This window comes from Colletotrichum aenigma (genome assembly GCF_013390185.1).
Source record: "Colletotrichum aenigma strain Cg56 chromosome Unknown KSG_Cg56_contig02, whole genome shotgun sequence".
NCBI classification, from domain to species: Eukaryota; Fungi; Ascomycota; class Sordariomycetes; order Glomerellales; family Glomerellaceae; genus Colletotrichum; species Colletotrichum aenigma.
The window spans coordinates 2582145-2604226 of record NW_023500908.1 but is presented as its reverse complement, the minus strand read 5'-3'; the positions used below and the strand labels follow the sequence as shown (position 1 = coordinate 2604226).

The 22082-nt window shown below is 54.8% G+C and overlaps 2 protein-coding genes across 2 annotated transcripts; one reads left to right on the top strand and one right to left on the bottom strand.

The window, feature by feature from the left end:
- Nucleotides 1-544: 544 nt before the first annotated feature.
- DPH1 (2-(3-amino-3-carboxypropyl)histidine synthase subunit 1) lies at nt 545-1973 on the top strand (the record flags this gene model as incomplete). The annotated part of the gene is made up of 2 exons (XM_037318015.1): nt 545-743; nt 811-1973. 2 exons carry the CDS (start codon nt 545-547, stop codon nt 1971-1973), a joined length of 1362 nt encoding a protein of 453 aa, XP_037182892.1.
- Nucleotides 1974-2281: 308 nt separating this feature from the next.
- On the bottom strand, nt 2282-3564 carry CGCA056_v002757 (putative aldose 1-epimerase; the record flags this gene model as incomplete). Its single annotated transcript, XM_037318014.1, has 2 exons — nt 2282-2661; nt 2712-3564. The coding sequence occupies 2 exons, from the start codon at nt 3562-3564 to the stop codon at nt 2282-2284; spliced, it is 1233 nt and encodes a 410-aa protein (XP_037182889.1).
- Between the last annotated feature and the right edge of the window lie 18518 nt (nt 3565-22082).

Sequence of the window (22082 nt, the reverse complement as noted above, 5' to 3'; positions counted from 1 at the left end):
ATGCTTTAGCATGGCGTTACGCACACAGCATGGTTAGGGGGCGGTCGGCTGCATACTAGCTCTCGGACGAAAAAGGCGATGCCAACCAGCTGGAGGACAACAGGAACGCGGGCGACGCAGGGCTTTACACTACTTTAATATCTCAAAGGGAGATCATCAGACATAGCCGAATACCAAGCGTTACCTGATCAAGTAGTCTTGACCATAATGAAGATACAATTTTGACCGAGCCTCACCGAACTTCAGTTGATGTGGAGTAGCTGGAGATTGAACCAATGAAAGTTACGCCATTTCTGACAACCTCAATACATGCATGAGAGCCAATTACGTTATCTTATCGGCCGAATTGCCCCGCGCAAAATTCAGTTAGCAGAACATACAATCGCGGGGCATTTGCGAGCGGGCTCAGTCACTCTCTCACGATACAGTTGACGGTACACGGAGTTGCGCAGCGAGGCACGTCTTCATTATCACTGAATTGGAAACTCTGCAAAATAACCGAGGTTCTGGGCGGAGAGACAACGAAGCAGAAAGTGTCGCAGTCATGGAGGAGGACCGGGCGCAAACCGACCTGGGCATCGCCGCAGACATTGAGGCGTCTCATCGCGAAGAAGCAGCCGCCGCGGCCGAGCCGGCGCTGAAGCAACCGAAGAAGCGCTTCGTAGGACGAAGGACGGCCGCCGAGGCCGCGGTGAAGAATGGTGGCGCCAACGGGTCCATCGAGGACAGCAAGTCCATCCAAGGTGCGAATCTTCACCCCCCCCCCCCCCCCCCTTTCCCTCAGCTCACTCATCTCACATCTCTCTCCAGTCGCCAAACCAAGACGAGGTCCACGTCTTCTGAACCAGGTGCCCCCCGAAATCCTCAACGACCCCGCGCTCAAGTCCGCCATCTCCATCCTCCCCTCCAACTACAGCTTCGAGATCCCCAAGACGATCCACCGCATCCGGACGTCGGGCGCCAAGAAGGTCGCGCTCCAGATGCCCGAGGGCCTCCTCCTCTTCGCGACGACCATCTCCGACATCCTCACCGAGTTCTGCCCGGGAATCGAGACGCTCATCATGGGCGACGTCACGTACGGCGCCTGCTGCATCGACGACTACACCGCGCGCGCCCTCGGCTGCGACCTGCTCGTGCACTACGCCCACAGCTGCCTCATCCCCGTCGACGTGACCAAGATCAAGACGCTCTACGTCTTCGTCGACATCAGCATCGACACCTCGCACCTGCTCGCCTCCCTCGAGCGCAACTTCGCCTCCGGCAAGACCATCGCCGTCGTCGGCACCATCCAGTTCAACGCCACCATCCACGGCGTCCGCGGCACCCTCGAGAAGGCCGGCTTTCGCGTCCTCGTCCCCCAGATCGCGCCCCTCAGCAAGGGCGAGATCCTCGGCTGTACCTCCCCGCGCCTCGACTCCGACGACCCGGACAACAAGGTCGACCTCATCCTCTACCTCGGCGACGGCCGCTTCCACCTCGAGAGCATCATGATCCACAACCCGCAGATCCCCGCGTACCGCTACGACCCGTACTCGCGCAAGCTGACCCGCGAGACGTACGGCCACGACGAGATGCAGGACCTGCGCCGCACCGCGATCCGCACCGCCAAGACGGCCCGGAAGTGGGGCCTGATCCTCGGGTCGCTCGGCCGCCAGGGCAACCCGAACACGATGGCACTGATCGAGAAGAGGCTAAAGGAGCGCGGGATCCCGTGGGTGAATTTGCTGCTCAGCGAGATCTTCCCCGGCAAGCTGGCCATGATGGCGGACGTCGAGTGCTGGGTGCAGGTGGCGTGTCCGCGGCTGAGTATCGACTGGGGTTATGCGTTCCCGAGGCCGTTACTGACGCCGTACGAGGCGCTGGTTGCGCTCGAGGTGCGGGATGACTGGGGCAAGGGGGTCTATCCCATGGACTACTACGGCAAGGAAGGTCTGGGGCGGGTGAAGCCTGCGCCATTGGAAGCCAAAAGCTGACAGGTTTTGTTGGCTTTATATGGACATCAAAAGTTATGAAATATATGGGAGCGCAAAATGATACCTTTTTTCTGTCATACACACTAAATCTTTGGAACGTATTACCGATGGACTTTTGATATCGAGAAGAAAAGGTGAAGTCACCATATGGGAAGGAGTTTGATCATCAGAAATCACACATCTACTGGACGGAGGGCATGCGTCATTTGTCCCATTAAATATTCAACGACTAGGCTAATTAATACTGCAACTGGTATCATTAATATCATTTGTTTCACCGTCACTCCTTTCCCACTTCTTCTCGCCTTCTATGCAGAGACGGTCGAGTTGATGCTGAAGCGGTAGCTAGCCTGAAGGACGTACGGGTCACCACCGGGCTCAAAGATTTGCTTCTTGCCGCGGCCCCAGGAAGGGTTGTTGATGCCGTCGATCCAGTCCTGGACCTCGAGGACAAGACATCCGTACTTGGGAATGATGCGTGGGAAGTCCTTGTTGTCGAAGAGACCCTGGGTCTTCTTCAGGGCCATGGAGCCGTCCTGCTGGTTGCAGCTGTACATCTGGAAGGCGTCCTGGTCGGTGTAGACGTCGAGCTGAATGCCGGACCAGGCGGACTGGAGGCGGGCGACGTAGCCCTCGTTGCGCCAGTTGTAAGAGCCGAGGTCGTTGCGGTTGACGATCCAGCAGTTGTCTTTAGAGGTTAGCTTATTGAACGGTGCGCAGAGGGGCAATATGACTCACCATAACCAGTGCAGTTGAAACCGCAGTTGTTCTCAAGCTCCTTCTTGCCAAGGTCAGCGCCAATCTGCTTCGGCGCGCTCCAGAAGTCATTGACGGAGCCCTTCTCGTTGGCGAGGATCTCTCCGGTAGGGATGAGGATGTTGTCAACAGCCACTCTCTGGCCGTTGTAAGGCATGTGGAGAGTGTGGTTGAGGGCCGTGCTGGTCTCATTGTTGGCAAAGCCGTCGAGGTTCCAGTAGGTGTGGCTGCTGAGCATGATGGGAGTCTTCTTGGTGGTCGGAACGGCAATCATCTTGAAGTCCCAGTTCCAGTCATTCACAGTGTAGGTGATGAGCGAGACGACCTCGCCGGGGAAGCCCTCCTTTCCGTCAGGATCGGTGAAGGAGAAGGTGATGCTGCTGTTGGTGTGGGACACAACAGTGAAGTTGCGCCAATCCCAGCCGTCAGAGCCACCGTGCAGAGTGTCGAGGCCATTGTTGTCGTTGGCGTCAATCTTGAACTTCTCGCCGTCAATCTCAAAGGTGGAGTTCTTGATGCGGTTCGCGTAACGGCCAGGAACACCGCCAAAGTGAGGGTGCTGGGTATCAATGCTGTAGTAGCTTGCATTGTCGAAGCCGCCGACAATGTCGCGGGGGACACCGTACTTGTCATTGATGAGCAAGTTTGAGATGGAGGCGCCGTACGGGATGAAGGCGGCCTTGATGTGGTCGCTGAAGATCCAGTACTTGCCGTCCTCGTCGGGGCTCGTCTTCACGGTGGAAGTGTTTCCTCCAGGCGAGCCAACGAACTGGGCAGTCGCTGCCGGGACAAGCAGGGCAGCTCCGGCTGCGGCAGAGAGGAGAGACGAGCGCATCGTGGAGGTGTTTGCGGTGGTGGAGGGAGACCAGACAAGGAAGCAAAGGACTGCAGCGCAAAACACCGTGGACCAGAACAGACGACGATGGTGGCGGGAGGGCGGGCGACAAGGTCTGAGTGAGGGGAAGATGGGGTGAAGACGAAGCTTATATCCCAAAGCACCCGTCCCCGTCCCCTCTCCTTCCCCCATGGGGGAGGAGGCGCGTGGAGACTTGCGCATGGTAGGTAAGAGAGGTGGGACGATGGGACGACTGGATCAGCCGGACCTTGGCCTTGCCCTCACTCAATGGCAACACAGACAGGACTGCGGAGTGCAGAGAACCAGCTCCACTCGGTTGGGGTTTTGCCAATTGGGTATCGGGAAGAAGCAAACAGCGAGAAGCGGAAGTAGCAAGGGTCGATCAATGGTCTGGTTGTGACGGCATGATGTGACTTGAGCGTCTAGACGAACATGTGGTGGAATCCTTTCGCTTGGCCGGTCTAGGTCCAGGGCCAGCCTGGATGGGCAGACAGACAAACAACGCGAGAAACAAGCTCGAGGCGGGTGGGCGAGCTCGGAGCTAAGGCAGGCCAGGCGTAGCGTGCGAAGCTCTCGCACCTTGGCCTGCTTTGTCAATGGAACGTAATGTTGTTGGTCGAACCGAGATGTAGGACGCCGGGATTGGGGAGGAAGCGTGTGCGGAGCAGGTGTTCTGCTGCAGCTTGGAAAGCGAGAGAGAGCGAATGCAGTTGCTGTTGCGGTGCAGGGCAGGGAGCCAGCTCCGAGGCAGGGCAAGGCTAGTCAGGTTCGATGAGGAGAAGAGGCACACAGCAAAGGCCCGATGACACCCTCTCCAATGGGACTCGGAGATGAAGCAGGGGATCCAATTGGCGTGGCTGGATGGTGGGATGGCCGGCTGGCTGTTCAGGAACGCACGGCGGGACCAGATCGAAAGGCCTTTGGGAGTCTGGGACCCTCAGGGTTGGTTGAGCTCGCAGTCCAACAAGAAGAAGAACAATGGATGGCGGGTGAAGCTCGACTGCCAAGTCCGGGGATTAGGCGGGTTGGAGGCAATGACGACGTTGAAGGAGCGGAGATGCCGGGGGACAGAGTTGGGGAACAGAGGAGGCAAGGAAACATGTCGTCAGAAGCCGCTGTTGCGGGACATGATTGGTGCGCCTCTCGTCGTGTTTACCGTCGGCAGGCCCCACAGGTCAGCACTTACAGGGGCTTGTGCCGCTGGAAGGGTGCTGTGCCGCAGTGCCGCAGTCCCTCCAGGCGTTCTATTGTCTGGGAGCGGTGTTGCTGCTGTTAGCCGGGGAAATTGGCACCAACGGGTGCCGGGTTTTAGTGTGCTTCCCCAGATGTTTCTTCCCTGTTCCCCCGCTCTGCTTCTGCGCCACTTGGTTTTTTCGACGTCTGCTCTTTGCGGTTCCCGAGGTCAAGCTTTTTTTTCTGGCCGACGCTGCACCAACACATTACCGGATGCGACGACGGCCTGCTTGTCTGGGTCACCTGGTGATGCCTGAAGGTGAGGGTGAGAGGTGTGGCATCTCTGCGTATCTCACTGCAAAGCGAAGCGGAACCACATGGTATCAAGGAGACCGCCGGGTTTTCCTATGTCTGGGCGGCTATGTCTCCTGTGTACTTGGTGACCATGATGAACACGATGGCCGAGGTCAACAGCAACGGCAACAACAACGACAACAACGATGATAGCAGCGACGATAGTAGCGAGGACGACGACGGTAAGGTGTAGTATATATAGCCACAGCAGAAATAGGCAGTCTCGTGGTATAGTCACTGTGTGCGTAAAGCAAAGTCAATTGGGCAGTTAAAACGAGTGTTATGGAATGCAATTTTGGGATAGCCACGGCCTCCCAGCCAGACCAAACTCGAGTCAATCTCCCTCCATTAACCATGGAAACCGTCTGAAGAATCCTCCCCTCCCTCCTACTCGAAGCCCCTGCAGCCCTGTCCATGTTAGATCCTATGTCTCGATCTGGTGGCTTGAGGGTAGTTTCGATGCGTACCAATCACAAGTTTTCCCGTAAACTTCACATGTTCCTTGTAAACACAGCGCTATCCCGGTTTGATACGCATAATCCATCCCATATTTCAGTTTGAGCAACTCTCCCTCTGTTGCTTCACATCGTCGTCTTGCGCAGACAGCCAGATGGACCGTTCTTAGGAAACGCAAAACTTTGTTTGGTCTCATCAGAGGCACATTGCCCACCTACGCGGCGTTTTGCGCATCGTCCTGCGTTGGCATCATAAAGAGATCCTAAATCCACCGCGGCAAAACACGCATGGTGCCTTCGGGAACGCTATCGCACACACGGTAGAGACAGATGGCATCGTTGAATCGCCTACGTGTGGAATTGGACGAGACACTAACCTCTTCCATTCCCGCGATAAGCTGCTCCAGGCTTGCAGTGATGAGTTCTGGTGTCCGCATGGGGATATACGGCAAACTCTGGATTTTCTGACGAAGCTGCTCTCACTCTCCTGGGCTGGCCCAGATCTTCAGGACGGGCATGCCCTCGAGGGTCGAGACTCGGAGACGATCCGAAAAGCGTTTGTGATGCCAAGGGAGTTCAAGATCGCGCTGCCGATCGTTCGTTTTTCGCACTGTAAAACCCTTAAGGGTCTGAATGATGTCCTTGTGGATCTTAAGCCACTGATCCTCGGTCGCCTGGTCGTAGAGTAACATTGAACTTATAATAAGCCCGAGTTCTTTCGTACCGCTCCGCCTCCGCGATCTCAGCTCTGGCAATGTCCGAGAGCTGCTCAGGTTGAACATTAAAGGGAACTAACGCTGCGGTCCAGGAATCTTCCCCGAGAATTGATCCGGGGATGAACTCTTTTTCCGCCTCCACGTACCGGATAGTCAGACAACCCAGTCTCGTACCGTCGTCTTGGCGCTTCCCTTTGAAGGATAGGTGTACGAATACTCTTGAGGTGGGTGGTACAGACGACATATTGGGCTTCTAGCTGCAGTGTGCAGACGAGTATGTTGATGGGGTGGCGTTGCCGAAGTGATGTTGACGAGATGACGTTGATGAGATGACGTTGAAGCAAAAGTCGTTGGCCAAGGATTGTTGTTGTCGGACGGGCGACCTCTGAACTTTTATCCAAGGAAGCGTATGGGCGGCGGATGTTCTTGCCTTTGTGGAGATTCTACAGTATTTACCCACTCGCACCTGCCTGCCCTAGGAGTGCTCAGAAATCTGCAGTAACCCTCGATGTTCTTGATCGTACCTGCTCCATCACAACCAGCGGCTCAAACTCCACCACAACGACATGGCACAAGAGCAACCAAAACATCATATGTCCGTGACGAAGAACTTGCATATTCAGAAAAGATGAGGCTTTGGTTCGTTTGGGGAACTATGGACTTGAGCTATGCTCAACTAACATCGACTTCACGGGTTTGAGACGCTCAACTAGTATGGGTATATTTGTGCGGGGTGGCCAACAGCCCTCGCAGCAAAAAAGAGCTATCCTCTCATCTTGGGAACTACGATTGGTCTATAGAAGACTCTGTGGGTGTCTGTGCCAAGTATGTCTCATCTGTCAAGATTCGACACAGTCCCTGAACCTATGCAACCTAAGAGGAACAGGCTCAGCATGGTTCCAATGGGGATTATAGGCATGGATGAGAAGATATTTGGGTTTCTATGGTATTGGAAGTCATTTACTCGATGCTGATGCTGTTCCAATACGTCAACTCTACGCCTTTCAGTCTTGTCAGTAAGCTTGGTGGCCTCGAGTGGAAGGCATCTTTTAGATTTGGACCGTCAGCATATCATGTCTGTTCTGGCACAATTGATATCAGCGCCAGACTTCTGATGGCACTGTTGTTAGCTTGATGAAGTAAGAGTGTCTGGATAGCATCATCGAAAGTGACACTCGACACCCTTCATCCAGCCGACCGGTCGCACATCCCGCGACGTACCGGCCGAGGCGTCACATTAGGTGATGCTAAATTTTGGGCCAGGGAACTTTGATCCTCCTAAGGTAGGTTCATGTGCCTGTTTTAAGTACTTGGATGGCGATGATGTGAGATGGGGATACTGCCTGCAGACTTTGCTCGCAAACATGTCGAATTCACGTCTCAAGACGTAGACAATTAGCTACCTACGCAAGAGCCTCCTAAAATGCCTCACTGAGAGCTCTTATATGTTCCTATGAAGGTGATCTCTGCGTAATACAATCGGCGAGCTGGTTCGGCAATATCATTGCCATCGAGACTACAGCTGAGGACCTTGCCATTACATTGTCAACACTTGGTAAAGACATGTTCAAAAACACATCGGGATCTGTACCAAGGGGTCTAGAAAAGCTAGCTACTTCCACCGCACTTTGATACATGTATCGCAGTGTGGTACCAGCTAAATTTCTGGCATGGTCTATATAAACTGTAGTCGTATGTCGGATAAGCTTGGCATAGTCTGTCTTCCGGGTGGCCGCGTCGTGACTTCAAGTTCATACCTCATTGGCCTGGAACAACTCCTGAACTTTCTTAAAATGCTACTTCAACGTCAAGTCTAAGCCGCGCTACTTGTGCAGCAACCAGCACATGGTATGCGCCCCAGAAAGATTTCGCGGTCGAGGATATAGGGGGCTGACAGTAAACCCACGATTTGTATCGTCATTTACTCCATGGACAGCAAACAGGGGAATAGTATAGCTATGAGCGTTCACAGGTGTTGAAACATGGCGAAGTTGCAGCAGGATATTGGTTTGGACCCGGAAGGGATCGAGCTACATATGATGTCCAATATTTGCTTCCAAACCATTACAACAGGTTGCGCATCTCTAAACATTCGTGTTGTCCTCACGCCACGCCTCAACTTGTTGACTTCTCCTCGGTCATCATCAATCGAGACGTGATAATCCTACTATTTCTACGCAGGCATGATCTATGCCAAGTCTTCTTTTAATCGATCGAAAAGCCCGATTACCCCGTCATCCACACTATCACTCTATTTGGACTATCTGCTTTGAGAAGACAAAGTTGGAGAGGTCAAAAGATGGACTCTCGAGAATTCTCTGGCGATAGAACCGCTCCCTTCCAGCCCGAGCTGACGTCAAAATCTACTGGAACGCAGCACCTGACGTGACTGCTTCTGTGGCCGACGCAGAGCAGGTTCACCGAAGTGGAGTCTCATGCTACCGAATACAGGGACGGGAAATTTAGCCGGTGGGCTCAACAGTCATCACATCGGCCGGATGACCTCAAGGCCGTTTCTTCTCCCGAAAAAGGCAAAGTGGGCGGTGGACGGGTCCGCGGAAGAAGAAACAGGCATCGTTCACATGCGCTGCTTCTTCTCGTTGCTTCTTTCGCTCTCGCGATCGCAGAGGCCGTGTGGAGTTCAGCGATCCAGGGGTCGGTCAAGCCTCGGTGAAGGCGTGAGTGGCAATGTGTGGGAAATGACGTCCCCGGACAATGTGTCTCCTTAATTCGGTGAGGCACCACCCAGAGATGGGCACTGGATTGCGGATATTGATTGACCTTAGGTGTCCAATGCTCGGTAGACCGAGGCCAACAGCCGACTGCAGGCAGGCACGGGCCGGGAGTAGCAGCTCAGAAGGGCAGTCGTGTCGCCGCAAGTGAGGTGCCTTCCAGTAGGTACAGTAATACGAATATTGCACCTCGAAGGGGGGTGGAAGGCACGCTGCATACCCAAGGTAGCACCTACTCTCACTCTCACTGTTCTTTCTTTTCCCAGGTTCGCGACTTCCCCTGCTTTGACTTCTCTTTAAACTGCACTCTCGACGAGGCAGGAAGGTCAGGTACGGATAGGCAGGCAGGTAGGTAGGTCCCTTACGTAGGCCGGGTACGTAGCCCTCCTCCGTCACTGCTGGACCTGTCCTCTCCACCAGGGCATCCATCCATCCATCCCTCGTCGCTGTTGTCGTCGTCGTCCTCCTCCTCGAGCGTCGACCCCCACAAGTCTACTTTGACAGCGTCACAGCGTTTGTTCACCCCCTTCTCCTTTTCCGCCCTGCCACCAACACGGATATCCACGAAAATCCCATCCTCCAAGCCTGCCGGCTCCTCGTTTCCCCCAGACGGCGACAATCATTCCCAAACACAAGAGCCCTCTCGCCGGCCCCGCAAACACCCTCCTATCGCCTCGGACACGACAGGGTGACACCGCAGATCCTATTTTCCAGAAGGACAAGCGAACACACATGGCCTTCGAAGGTTGGACTGGGGTGACGCAAACAACCAGCTCCACATCACCCAGGACCTTGAGGATTGCCCGGGATATTAACATCAGAAAAAACGAGAAAATTTTTAAAATTACCAACATATTCGCGAGACCATCCTGGCCGGACGGATGCACTGCGAACAGTGGCCACTACGACCTGCTCCAGCACTCCAGCGTAGTTCCAGAGACCCCGTTCCCGTTCAGCCAGCGGAAGCCCTTCCCCGGTGCCACGAGGTCAATCCCCATCCCTCGTCCCATCTCTTCCCCGAGAAGGTTTCCACCACACCTCTGTGACAGGTCACAGCGCCAGTCGCCAACCTGGTCAGCAAGCAAAGAGCTTGTTGCTTGCCAGTTGCCCACGATTTGTCGTGCTGTACAGAGTACGGATACATCCTACCAGTTTGCCTCCAACTCTCAGACGAAGATGGGCTTGCCAGATGCATCACATTTTGAGCCATGCCAGCTATGGCAGCTGCGGCCGTTGCCGCACATGGATGGTGGCCCTCATCCATCAAGAGCGCCCGGAGGCGACGACCAAGGCAATACACCATTTGCAAACGAATCTCTCGTTATTTTGCAGGCATATCCACGCATCTTGGCCGAAGGCGCCACGCGAAGAAACGTTCGTTCGTGCGCTGCCGCAAACACCAGTGCCCGCAATGACTCGTCACAGAGTTCGTCCCCCGAACATCTTCATCACTTTGGACCAGTCGCAATCAGCCGGCTTAGACTTCCAAGATGCCGTGTGGCCTGTGCTGCCAATGCTACCGAACCCTACCCGGCAAAGCTCTGCAGATACGGCCTCCGATGCTTGCCAGCCATTTAACTTACCTGGGCTCTAAGCTCAAACGGCAGGGCTGAGTCATGACCTGTCGTTCCGAACTCTCAAATCTTGGACCCAAAGCTTCTAGAACATTTCCATGGTTTCGCTACAATCGAACTCTCATGACTTTCATGACTCCTGATGAGACAACGTCGGCATGCTTTTGCCCAAACTTCAGGACTTGCTGTGCAGGTTGCAATTGCGAGATCGCTCAGCTGCATGGCACATCTGATAGGCCGGATGCGTGACCAATACTTGACGTTTGCGACTGTCGCGTGCTGCGGGACGCAACTTTGAAGATTGCACACAACCTCTCGAGCATGAGTCCGGCTCTTGCAGCGTCGGCCCTTGACTGCAGGAAGCTCTGACATGACACCGAACCAGTTGACGGTGTGCCAAACACTCACCCGTCACCAGGATCAAGGCTCTGCCGATCGGTTTGGTGTCTATACACTATGGCCTAGATGTCTCTCAACATTATCCAGAACACGACTCCTTTACCCGTCAACAGAGACATGCTTTCCGGGCCCCTTCCCAAATTATGGAGACGATGGGTCTTCATGCCTTCTTTGGACCTTCCAGAACGCAGCCTGGAGCATTTCAAACTGTTGACAACATTGACCTGGTCCTCCCAGGAAAATCCCCTGCGAGGCTGCAGCCCTGGTGAGGCGGTATCCACGCGGTGAACAATTCATCGGAACCTGCTCCGGGGAGGCCTTCGCAGGATCACTTCACCGATTTTGGCTCAAACTCCTAGTCCATTCCAGCCCTCCTGAGACTATCTCGCTATCCCTGCCGAAAAGCCAGCATGGCTAGGGTCATCAGGAGGGCCGTTTTCACTGTGATCCCGTTGGTCCCAAGTTCCCGGCAGCGCAAGCCTTGACTGCAAGGTTCCCTGACATTGAAATTTTTCCGGTCTTGGATGATTTGGCGTTGCCGTGATGAGGCCGCAGCGTTTTCAAGCCACGGCACGGAAGGTGGACACAAAGAAGAACGGCTTCATCCGCCAGCCCAGCATGTGGGATCGCGGATGGAGGCGCATGCATGGCTTGGTGGAGCCGATGAGACTGTTGACAGCTTCACCGTTGGGCTGGATTGGGCTGTCACCAGGGTGCAACCTCACCGAGACCTCAGGGTCTTCTCATTCGACCGTCCGTCGCAAACGCATAATGGAAGTCACATGACTTGAATTGGATGCAACAGGCGCGGAAGATCATGACCGCTCTGCAACCAGGCATCGGAGCCACACCGTTGAAGAGGGAAACTTTGCAAGAGTCCTATCAAAGAAGTGCCACCATCAACATCGTCCCAGACCGCGAGTCGCATGTAGTCTCTGGCCAGCAGATGTTAGCGATAGACTTGCCAGATTGTGGTTGAGTTGAAGCACGAGCTTCTGCTTCTCCTGTGGCTGACCGGATCCTCGGTATCCAGCCGAGGAGGGTCACAATTTTACCCCTGTTTCATCGCATATTTTCCCCAGCGGACCCAAGCCGGCGACTGGGCTAATGCAGGAACGACGGTACGAAGAGTTTTGATTACCTTACTTTAGGCGGTACGGGAGCGTGGTGCGGTACGTACCTCGCCATCTTTTGACACGTGTGCCATGACATCGTGGTGCCGCGGCAGAACGGGCACCTGGACATCCGCCAGCCGCGACTTTGGGGCGGCGTTTTTCGCGATGCTGGTCGGGTGCTTGTCACGAGATCAACCTTTTGCAGATTATCAATACCCGGCCAGTCGGGGCGGCTCATCAAAGTTGAAAGAGTCGATTCATCCTAGACAAATCCACCACAATCGGCCTTCGCCTGCCTCTTAGCAGCGCTGTCCCCCCTGAGAACCAGATGCCCGGATACAGAGTACCTGTCTTGAAGCCCATGGCATTGACCAGGTGTGCCGTGACAAAGTCCCGGAGGACAGGGCTCAGCAACGAGAGGGCCAAGAGAAGATCCCATCTGACCCCTGAAGGACTACAGTGCAGACCACCCTGTTGACAGGAAATTGCATACGGTGAGTAGTACTCTCAACTGCCCCTGGTACAAATAGAAACCAGTGGACGATTGAGTGGACTCTCCACCGAAATGGGGCACCCTCAACGGCGGTATTTGTTAGCGGCACCGGGGAGCACTGCTTCAAGGCTTCGACCTTTCCACAGCTTCTGGAAGGCTTCCATGCAGTGGAAGCCCGCTGGAGGGACAGTGCTTACTGCCCTGCCGCGGAGCCCAGCGGCGAACAAAGGTCCCTGAATGCTTCCAGGCAGGGGGGAATCCTTGGCCTTGAGCTGCAGCGACGGCAGCAGAGGGGGTAGAGCAACTAAAGGCGACAGACAAGTGGCCTCTGAGCCTACCTACCTTGCCTAGGGAACCATATGCAGGGTTCCGGATTGATTGATGGGCAGCATGTCTCGCCCGCCTATTTCGAGCGACGGAGGCTGCACTGCTACGCGAGATGGACGCCGAGACGAGACAACAAAGGGAGGCCCTGTTGTTTGCCGTCGTTGTCTAACCTGCCGAGCCGAAAAATTGGGAGACTTTCGTTTGACTTGGCCTTTGAACGTGGACGCAGAGCGGCAGGAGCAACTGCAGCTGCGGTTTGTCCAGGACATTAGCAACAAAACGGTTCACTTGGCGTGCGGAAACGTGGCGCCGGGCGCCCGGCATACTACCGCGACAGGGAAATCGCTGACGTCTAAAGCCAATCGCCGCTCATTTTGGACGAGATGGGAAACGTGTTTCCTGCGACAGAGTGAGAGAACACTGCGCCTTGTCTTGTCTGGGAGCTCAGGGGCTCTGATTGGGGGCCGTGGGGAAACATGGCATTGAGAGCGATCTACTGATAACCTCACATATGTCGCATCCAGAGAGGCGGAATGACCGGACGGCCGGGCCATCGGCAGGGTGGGCACAAACAGACCTCAATCAGCATTGAATCGGGCCATGGTCCACGGATGCTGATGATCGGGAACGAATTTCTGTCATAAATCTCGCTAGCTGGGGGCCGACAGATGTTGGACGTCTCTGCAATCTTTCAGACTCTGTGTGCCAGTACAATTCCATATCTGCGACTCAGGCGAGCGGACGGGATCGATCCGCTCGCTTCATGCAAGCACTCAAGCCTCTCCGGCTTGTCTCTTTCGGGTCAGCGGTCAGCGTTTGGTCGCTTGCCCGTCAAGTCTGTTACATGCCGTATTGAGAGTAGAAGCCGCAGCGATCGCTCCTAGATGAAACAGTCTTACCGCGGACTGATCTTCGTCTGAGGGGCCTCACGGTGGGAAAAGCTGCCTTAGTCTGGAATCCGCCGAGAATCCGTTCTGGCGCGATGTACACTCGCTGCTCGGCGTTGACAGACAGACACGGAAGGTCGCTGGCCGAGTACTGCTCGCTTGCTTATCCACACGGGAACGACAAACAGATCAAATCGATTATGAGCACATTCGCAATTCTTGTTTCTTTCTCCGAGATGTGCGCAAGAAACAGGAAGCCGACCATGTCCTGCCGTCATGATCAACGGCACGTCACCCTTGCTCATCCCATCTCGGATCCCAACGTCTCTCAGGATTTCTGTATCGAAGGCGGCGACAGCCGATGGCGAAAGAGACCACCAACTGAGTTTTGTAGACAGGTCAAGCCAAGCCAACGGGGTTCGGACGAGGGAAATTCTGATTGAGCGGAAATAGGAAGAGGCAAACCACGCGGCTGTCCACACCGAGCCTTGCACGCCAGACATCGACTGAACGAGTCGTCAGATAGTTGGGAGGTCAATGTCTTGGCTATGCGGATCTTGGACCGCATGCCAGTTGTCATCCGTTGACATGCTGGTGCACAGCTGCGTGCCGCTCAAGAAACATTGGCAAATCCCGTGTTGCCGGTGTGTTCAGGTTGAGGGTTACCCGTCCAGCCCGTTCCTCCGCGCTCGCCGTGGAAACCTTGGAGGCAGAATCTGCTGTCGCTTCTTAGTCATTTCCTCGGTACATTGAGTTCGTATTTCGCGACAATGACGACACGGCGTTAAACTTTTCTGGAACCTGCAAGACCAACATGGCACAGGTCAAATCTCGGTAAGACGTCAACCAAACTGTTGGCGGGGGGTTGTGATGCTCTACGACCTGATCACGACGCATCCTCTCGCTTTGCTGAATTTATTTGTAGCTGTGTTGTGCGCCTCGGACAAATCCACCGATCTGGGTCAAAAGTCTAGGTTGGACTTTGGACGACGAAGGGCGCCGAGGAGGTGGCGGGGTGTTCCCGGGTGAAAATAGCAGCTTCGAAGGGAGCAAAACGTGGACCAGACACAGGATGGGGTTGCAAGCACCAACCCGGCACGGGAATGGAATATCAGATGCAGTGCTTCAACGCGCGGCACGGCGAATTGGTCACACACAAGATTCAGCAACGGCCCTGGGGGGCCAAGTCTCGCGCATGGCATGGATTGGCTGCTGACCGAAGTTTGTGGGAATTCAGTTGCTGTTCGACTCGTTCCTGTCCAACGAGATGTAGACGGGCGACCATTTTCGCGGCCTGCCCTCGTGTTCGGCCTTAATGTGCTGTCGGTGAGGATAAGCAAGCGCCGACTTTGCATCCTGACACCATCAGGGATCAGCCGATAGAGGGTATTCGGAATGGAGAAAAGTTTTCGGTAGAGTTTTTCTTTCTCACCGTGCAGACCTTGGATGGTCGGCGCGGAAGCGAAAATGACGGGGAGGAAAAGAACTAGGATGAGCCACCTGGATACTTGTGTGCTCACCGACGGGACATCAGCCCGGAGGAGGCGTGAATGATGAGCGACGGATCGCTCTCGCCATCCCTCTCCGAGGTGAGGAGCACGGCAGGGAGAAGGTGGCCCCGTCCGGGACCTCAAGCCGTCGCCCGCCAGAAGAGGGCAAGGAGCTAAGGGATGGAATGTGCGAGATGGTGGACGTGCTCGTTTGGCAACACGTCGGGCTGGGCAGTCAAACTGAATAGCTCCATTGCGCGCGTTGTCAGCCTGGGCCCGGCCAGGCCAGGCCGGAGGAGGCATCGCAGGGAACGCGACACAGGACTTCGTACGGGAACATCCCGAAATTTACCAGCCAGCATCACCCGCTGCGCGCAAGGAATGACCAACGACGTTGGCCGGCCGTTCATTCTCGTTGCGCACTCGGTTTGGCCCGCCGCGGAGCTCACGCCGCCGGCCCGCCTGAATTGCTAGACTGAACACGCAACTCTCATCAGAATTCAGAGGTGGGAGTGCCTTGTCAAGAAGAAGCAACGAGCAGCAGAAGGGGGTGGGTGGTTTGGCAAACGACTCGATAAGCCAGGGTGGAAACATGCCAGGAATCGAGCTGCGAGAAGACCAGTCGTTTTCCTTCCTTCTCTCTTCCGTCTTGCAGTCTATACGACAGCCCCCTTCAGCTATTTTTACTTAATCACAGCATCAACAGCTTCAATGCTGTGTCTAGTCGCGTCGGGCTGAGCCGAGCTGAAGGGGCGAAGCTCCAGCGAAGCCCTTCACTTACAGACTTACCTGACTAAGGCAGGGAGGGCAGTTACAGAGTATCCAGCCAACTCTGATGCGACAACACGTTTTGCGTCGGGCTGCGACGAGCACCGCGAGCGCTAAGGGCCACAGCAGATTGACAGGACGGCATCAGACAGGACAAGGATTTCAGAGACCCGTTTGGAGGAAGCTTCCGGACGTGGGACTGGAAGCATTCGAAGAGAAGGAGGGATTGGAGCAGACGGACACAAAGCATGGCGACAGGGGAGGGTGCGTCCACGGGTCAGTGGTGGATGGATGGATGGACGGATGGATGAGCTGCACCCCTGAAGGTCCCAAAGTCACCACCACCGGCCCCTGCTCGCCGTGGTAATCAAGGAGGATCCTCGCAGAGGCGACAACCCTCAGTGCAGAGGGCAACAGGAGACAAGCAGACGGACAAACTGCTAGCACGATGGGGACGGGGATGAATTTGTGGTGTTCCGGTGAGCTAAGGTGAGGTGAGAAGCGGTACGGTACGTACTGGCTGGGCACCATTTACCTCACCAATTGTCCTGTGGATACCATCGACTTTTAAGGTGCCTGACCTGACCTCACTGCCGTATCTTCTCTCTCTGCCGCGGCGTGGAAGGTACTTTCCAGACGTCTAATCTGCCCAGGTGGATGGATGCGCACACAGTGTACCGTACCGGCGACGCGGCGCCAGGTTCCCTGCTGCTGGAGGAGCCTAGCACTCTTTCTGCTGCTCAGGTGGACCGGCATTTTGCCTTCTTTTTCCCCCTTCCTCAACCATCTGTCTGGTCTGTTTCTTTTGCTCGACTGGGTTGATCTGCTCACCGGATGCATGGAAGACATTATCAGATCTACGCGGACAGACGAGCAGACTGATGGAAGAGCATCGCAAAGTAGGATCAGCAACAACGTGAACTAGAGGGAGACCAGGAGGGCACTTATGTGTGCCTGAAAATAGCGAGTAAGCAGCTTCGGAACACAAGCTACTGTTTTCATCAGCGACCACGGCCCTACGTTAGGGTTCTCCCTGAAGCCAAAAGAAGCCATACTTTGCTGCCACACCAGACTTGCACACCATCGGCAAGAAGCCACGACTCGGCCCTAGTCTCTGTTTGGCGCAGCTCCCAGCATCTCAACAGCCATAAGGGGAACGGGACCAGGTCTCTACCGCCTCGCCTCACTGCGGGTGAAGTGGTAGCAGCAGGAGCCTTACGTGGGCTTCTGCGTGTGTGCGCGGCAACAAGATGGAGAGGTCCCGTCTGTTTCGGTTGCTTGGCTGCTGCTGGCTCTCGGGAGGCTCCTCTGTCTCTTGCTGGCTGCGTGTCTGCTGCAGCATGATGTGGTGGGATGGGTAAGGTGCCTTTGCGGCTTGCCTCCTCGCCTTACGCAGCTCCTCCAGGAGACAAAAGTACGTAGCCATGCTCCCGACGGCTCCTTTGGGGGGGAGCGGTACGGGTACCTGGCATGGCAAGGGCATGGGACGGGGCAAGGATCAGAGAGGCATGGGCTGGTACCTCACGGCATGGTCCTGGCATGGCGAGGTGTGGTGGTGGCTAATTCCACGCTCCCCTGGAGAACATGAAGGGGCCTGGTCTAGGGCCTGGGGCCTTGCCGTCTCGCCGGGGGGGGGGGTGGGGGGTAGGGTAGGGTAGGGTGCGCCGCTGAAGCTACCGGCGCTGATGAGGTGAGGTGTGTGTGCTGGGTTTGTGGTGGTGGTTTGGCTGCTGCCGTTGCTGGTGCTGGGGGAGAGGAGAGCTGGCCCAAATCCCCAATCCCAGTCGGTCCAGGACCCCCCATCCCTTCACTCTGGTTCCCTTTTTTGCCCTTTAATTTTTGGAAAAGGAACCAAACCTGAGGAACACTACATGGCCCCCTTCCCTTCACTCCCGCCCTGACATTACATTGCGAGTGCTCCAAGGTACCTGACGGCTGTACCTTACCTCTCTCTACGGATACCTTACCATTGACATTGGACATTGCTTTTAGGGGAAAAAATTTCCCATTCTCGGTCGGGGCGTCTGGAATAATAAGAGTTCATAATCCTCTCCCTCCCATCCGTCATCTCTCGCTCCTACTTCACTATCCTCACTCACCTCTCCCAACAACATCAACTACTACATCTTCCCGTCTTTCCCCGGCGCGAATATCAGGCTTTGGTCTTTCTTCACCTACTTTTCTCTACGCCATCATCATCCATCATCATCACACCGACTGCTCCCAACAAGAGCCCAGCAATCCGCTCCTCTTACACGCGCCCCCCTTTTTCCTGCAAGCTCACCGCAGTCTTTTGGCCAACCTTCTACACGCCTCCTCGCCTCACAGGACAAGCTGTTCGCGCGACCCACCCTGCAGACTGCCAGCTTCCTAGCTTCTTAGCGAGAGAACCTGCAGCAAGCCAAACCCTCGTCTCGCACGCACCGTACCGTAACGCTCCGGGCCCTGACCAGCGCGAAAGCGAAACACAAGGAGGGAAACGAGAACAAGACGGAATCAGACATCACTTGGACCGGGGAACCCATTAATTCAGAGACCCGATAATATCACCACGACACAAGAAGCAAATTCACCACCAGCTTCCGAGACCTGCGCAACCGTCCGACCAAAGAAACGCCAATACACCTTTCAATACTTCGTCTGCGACTGCGCAAAAAGCACACAGGATATCCTCATGCAACAACGGTGCCGATAACTCACCCCTCGCTTCCTCCGCTCCGCCTGTTTTGCCTCAGCTCCATCATTTTTTTGGCTCTTGCGAAACACCCCCAGCAGCAGCGGTTACGCCCAATTCGGCAACATAACCCAGGCCTCCTTGCATCATCACCGCTTCTTCACCCCCGTCGCCTTTCACCAATCCCATTCTCAGAAGACGATTTTCTCAGAGTCTTCATCCAACACGTCGCACTACGACGTTCTGAATTGTGAGTCAGAGCTGCAGCAACAGCATCCACTAGCCAATTTACCCCCTTGTGCGCATCTGCCCAGTGTCTTACCGCGGTGAGGCCTGGCGAATCTCATCCTCACATCGCGCTCAGCTTATAAAGTTGTCGCCTTATCCCCAAACTTTCTTCCTTCCTCAGGATTCAAACCACACTCTTCATCATCTCATCCAACCAACCAAACCGACAACATGGCTAACAAGCTCGGTGCTCAGAACCAACGCATCAGAACGTGCTCTCGCCGTTTGATCAACACATCCTCCTCCAAGATGGTTGTCAGAGAAATCTCCAGCACCTCCAACATGGGCCGCGGCGCCTACGACACGACTGGTGTCCCCAAGCCTCCCCCTCGCCCCAAGCCTCGATAAATCTGCTTCACGCCGGTTTTTCCTCGCAACATCCACCGACGTGCCATGAGCATGATGAACGACACACACATCTTCCCGCCCGCGGGCCTCGCGGCTGACGCGCTGGCATTATACGCGCCACCGGACAGGGGCAACAACCCGCTTTCTGCCCGCTGCTGCAGCGTCTCATTCGAACATACGCACACCATTACACCCCTACAACACTTCTAATACTGGCGGTCTTTTCTCCAAATGTACCACCTCGTCTGTACAACGTCCTGGCCGATTTCGCAACAACATTACCATACAACCATTTTAATACGCATTCCTGTCGAAGACTAGAACACACCGGCTCGGAGCCACAACTTGCTTCCCAGCAGCAAGGCGAATGGGAACGCTCAATCACGGTTTTCATGATGTGGCATCGAAATTTTTCTTTGATCTTTCTGGGATCACAATCCCAGCTGTACTTTGGGTGGGAAAACACAAACGGCATGGCGTTACAACATAGACGGATCTGGGTTTTTCTGGGACTTTGCCCTATGGATGGCTCGTTTTGGGTTATCCATCCTGTCAGCTCTCACATCCTGCATCTGGGGTCCCCTTCAGCGTCCTACGAATCGAAATCCGACGACGACAACAATATCCCCGGCGGATCCATTCCAAACTGTCGGTGAGCCACCATAGACAGCATGGTCGGGCAGCAACGCATGAACAACGCAACCACCACCCTCGACGCACATGGCACTTAGCCGCCTCAACCGTCGCTCAGGGTGTGAGACGACAATTTTTCTTTTTTTTATTCACTCTTGGGGGGTTTTCACTTTGGACACGGGCGAAAAGCAACGCGAGAGTTGGGGCGATTGGATTTCTTTTTTTTCTATCTCTTCTACTTTAGGCAACTTGATTTGGGAGACGGGCTACAAAAAATTCTGGGATACGGGCTGGGAAAAGAACTTGCTTCGCATATAGACTCTGTTTTTGGATTTCTTTTTTTGTATCACTACCCATTTGTTTTGTTTTGGCTTTTCTCTTTTTCCCCTCTTCAGGCTTTAGGATACCTCGCGGGTCCCCTGAGAGCGAGATGGCCAAGGACATGTCAGCAACGCTTTCCTATTACCTTACTTTATTCCCCGACCTTGTCAGAACAAGGCAAAATGGCGACGAAGGACAACATTTATCTATCACTTACACCATTTATTCCCCCTGCTTGGCTTTGCTCTTCTGTTTCTTCCCCAACGTGTAGTCGAGAACCACCAAAAGGCTTCGCGGCCACTGTTTTGTTTTTATTCTTTCTCGTATTGAGTCCTTAATATCGGAAGCGGCTTGGGCTGGACTCAGGAAAAAGAAGATACCCCGCGGGTTTAGCCCTCTTTTAGACTTGTATCTATTAGTTGCCTCTCTCTACAAGAGTTTAGGATAGCTACACAGCGCTCAATCGTATGGAAACAAAAAAGCTTATTTCATCACAATAATTTTCCAACCATCTGAATATTTTTGACACTTTTGCATCGCATCTTCACTCTCGCGACATGATCATCCAACGGAGCCCTAATTACATCACTTGGTTCAATATTGCGACGCACACATGCATAAAACCACCACACCTTGACGCGTTTGTGTTCACTTGTCGGGCTCTCTCTCTCTCTCTCTCTCTCTCTTTCTATTTGTGACGTAGCCGGGCACATTCCAGATCGGTCAGATTGGTGCGAGTGTGTGCAGGATGCATCTCGGGCGGACAGGGGTGCCGTGCGTGCTGGCGGGCGACTTCAACATTCCTGATCGGTATGCTGGGCGATTTTGCTTTTACGAATTAGTAGAATGGAGGGGTTGTTGAGTCGTTGGTGATGATGGTTGGCGCAAACGACCCAAGGGGGCAGGCGGCGAAGGGAGAGAGAGGACGACCGATGACCAACCCGTAAGCGCCAGACTAAACTGACAGAGCAAAGAGAGTCACGGAGTGTCATTGAATGCTGCTCATTCACAGAGGCGAAAAGGCTAGACGGGTGATGTATCCGGGGAGGGAAGGGAGAGTGAGACTTTTGAGGAGGGGGGGGAGGGGATGATGGATGATGGGGGAGATCGGAAGCCGGGGGCGGATGCGGTGCGCGGGAGTGAGTGGTCTGGTTGGAGAAAGGGCCCCCGATTTGTTCCAACTGACATGACTGCGACATGCCGGCGGCGGGCCCCCATCCATCCATCCATCTTTTTGGTCTCCCATTTCCCGACTCGGTACGGGGTCTCGATCCTGACTAAGAAGAGGTTCTTGATGTGTCTGACATGTCGAGTACGAGCGAGGGTTGTCCCTGATGTTGGTGGTGGGCGGTGGCAGTGGTGGCTGCTGCGAACTACGACAAGTCAAACTACGCGATGATCGACACAGCCGTGCCGTCCATCCAGAGACCATGATTCTCAGCTAAGACGGTAAGACCTGGACCGGCGCTTATGCGCGGGCAATCATTTTTTAGGCCATTGTACATGCTGAAAGAGGCAAGGGAAACATGTTGGCCATCCTCCAAACGGAAGAGCTTGCAACAGAGGGGGGCCCAGGTTGTGGTGGTACAAAGGTGGTTTCTTTTTTTTTTCTGAGAGGAGGATGTCGTAGATCGTGCATACGGGCCATGCGGGTTTAGGATGTGTGCAGCCGGGGAAGACGGTTTTGCATGGGGGGGTGTGGTGGTGGTGGTGGTGGTGGTGGTGTTGATGATGATGATGATGACTATGC